At 66.0% G+C, this 2,265-nt stretch overlaps 1 protein-coding gene across 1 annotated transcript in view; it reads right to left on the bottom strand.

Annotated features, from left to right (window-relative positions):
- LOC103893727 (protein-methionine sulfoxide oxidase MICAL1) overlaps positions 1-2,265 on the bottom strand; it is an 8,668-nt gene that overhangs the window by 1,810 nt on the left and 4,593 nt on the right. Inside the window, exons 7-14 of the mRNA XM_019470332.1 lie at positions 1,990-2,140; positions 1,703-1,890; positions 1,483-1,592; positions 1,349-1,399; positions 1,200-1,251; positions 695-889; positions 525-607; positions 66-420 (exon numbers count right to left, since the gene is read on the bottom strand). Of these exons, the coding sequence (XP_019325877.1) occupies positions 66-420; positions 525-607; positions 695-889; positions 1,200-1,251; positions 1,349-1,399; positions 1,483-1,592; positions 1,703-1,890; positions 1,990-2,140 (1,185 nt within the window). The remainder of the gene's footprint in view (positions 1-65; positions 421-524; positions 608-694; positions 890-1,199; positions 1,252-1,348; positions 1,400-1,482; positions 1,593-1,702; positions 1,891-1,989; positions 2,141-2,265) is intronic.

Genomic DNA, 2,265 nt, shown 5'->3' with positions numbered 1-2,265 from the left:
TGAGGTTCGAGGTTCAGTGTGGACAGCTTTCCAGGGGCCCTTGGGCGCTGCTTGGAGCCACAGACGAGCCGGCTTTGGCGGCGGCTCGGGCTCTGCTTCGCTGGTGAGGTTCAGTGTGGACAGCTTGAGCTTTTCCAGGGGCGTGAGGATGATCTTCCTCCTGCCCCCGCTCTCCTCACCCTCCTCTGCCACCCCTTGGGGCTCCGGTCCAGGACCCTCCTCCTCCCTCACATCTGCCCTGGACTGTGCCGGCAGCTCCTGCTCCTCCATGTCACTGGCATCCGCAGCATCCTCTACTGCCCCAGGCTCTTCCCCCGGCTGTGGGGCTGCTGGTGGGGGCTGCAGGGGACCGGGTGCCCCCTCCTTGGGGGACACAAACAGGCTCCCAGCATCCGAGGGCAGGTGGGCGGCAGCGGCATCCTAGGGCAGAGCCAGCGGTGGAGGGGGGATGCAGCATGGGGCCGTGCCCGAGCATCCCCCTCCACATTCTACCTTTCCCCCATCATCTGTGGGGATTTACTTACCCCATCGGGCAGTGCCGGGGGCTCGTCCTGGGGCAGGTCCATGCTGGGTGGATTGGGGTAGTGAAGTGAGCAGTAAAAATGACCTGGGGGGGGGACACAAACCCACGTGATGACCTGCAAGGTGGAGAAGCCTTGCCCCGAGCATCCCCTCTCCCCAAAACCCGCCTCACCGTCCTCCTCGTCGAAGGTGTAGTCGCCCAGGCGCAGGGTGGCCCCGCACTGCCAGCACTGGAAGCAGCCACGGTGGAAGAAGAGTCCCTCGGCGCTGGCTCGCTCCAGGATGTAGACGCGGCGGCCGCAGAAGTAGCAGCCGTCACTGCTCTCCCCGCGGGCCGGCGGCTGGGGGGGGAAGAGGACAGGCTGGGGTGGCACCGGGGTGCTGGCACCCACGTTGCCCTGGGGCTTTGCCGGCAGCCCAGGAGGTTCGGGGGGGGGGGAGCTTTGCCCCTCTTGCAGAGGTGGGTCTGGGTGCTCAGGACGGGGTTGCTGGCACTGGTGAGGGAGCGGCAGGTCTTGGCTCCGGAAAACAAGTTGGGTCAGGAAACAGGCAGGGAGGAGCCGGGAGCCCGTGGGCGTTCGCTTGCGCAGCCCTGGCTTGGCTCCTTGGCTCAGCCCCACCAGCTGCCGCTGCCCCCCCAAGCAACCTGGAGCCTGGAGCTTGACCCCCCCCAGGATGACACGGCTCGTGGGCACCGTCCAGAGTGTCTCCATCCAGCCCCGCGTCCGGCTACGAGCAACCCGAGGGGAGGATCAGCCCCCCGCTCTCTTCCCAGGACAGCTGCATCCCGGCAGAGCATCCCTCAAGGCGCCCGGGGCAGACCCACCTCGGCGTCCCTGCGGCTCCTCTTGGCCTCAACATCCTTCTGAGCGCTGTCCTGCAAATGCAAAGGGAGTGGCTAGGATGGGGAGCGGGGACACGGTTTTGGGGTGTCACGAGGGTCTGGTGGGGGGCCCTCACCTGGGCGTGCTTGTGTGTCAGGTTCCGACTCTTCTGCAGCTTGCTGAGGAAGAGGATGGCCCCTCGCGTGCCCAGGGGAGACAGTGGCTTCTTGCTGACCTCCTCTGCCTCTGCACAGAGGGGACATGGCCATGCTGGTGGGACTCACCCTACAAGGGGGGGCACCCAGCCAGGCCTGGTGGGGCTTGGGGTGGGATAAACCCCCTCCCAAATCTCGCACCTGGAGAAGTCTTGAAAGCTTCATAAAACTGGCTGAGGTAGGTGATGAGCCCCAGGCGGCTGGGCTCTGTCATGGCGGCCATCTCGGTGCTGGAGAGGACGGGCTGGATGCCCAGCTCCTGCTCCGCTGTGTCCAGCATCATCTGGTGGGTCTGGATGGGATCCTGGGGGTCCACAGAGTTGAAGTCCCTGTGGGAAGACACGGGTGCCATCAGGGTGGGCTCTGCCGGGTGGCAGCAGGGTGGGCTCTGCAGGGTGGGGGGTCCCGGGGAGGTCCCAGGCACTCACACCAGGTCGGGGCGAAAGTGGTGGATGAGGGCGCAGAGGGCCAAGCCGCTGGTCCAGGAGGTGGTGAAGTTGGTCACCACCACGCCACGGTACCCAGCCGTGCTGGTCTGGCACCAGCTCAGCAGCTCTTCGTAGGCATCTCCGGAGACCGCTGGGGAGGCAGCACACGTGTCCCCATCCTAAAGAGGCAGGGGACAAACCCCCCAGCCCGCTCCCCCCTCCCAGCATCAGTATTTTAGAGGGGAAGGGGTCCCACGGGAGTGACATGAGACCACC

The sequence above is a fragment of the Aptenodytes forsteri genome, unplaced genomic scaffold, assembly GCF_000699145.1.
Source record: "Aptenodytes forsteri isolate BGI_AS27 unplaced genomic scaffold, ASM69914v1 Scaffold142, whole genome shotgun sequence".
NCBI lineage: Eukaryota > Metazoa > Chordata > Aves > Sphenisciformes > Spheniscidae > Aptenodytes > Aptenodytes forsteri.
Note: the sequence above shows the minus strand (reverse complement) of the source record. Positions and strands in the feature narration are given on the sequence as shown.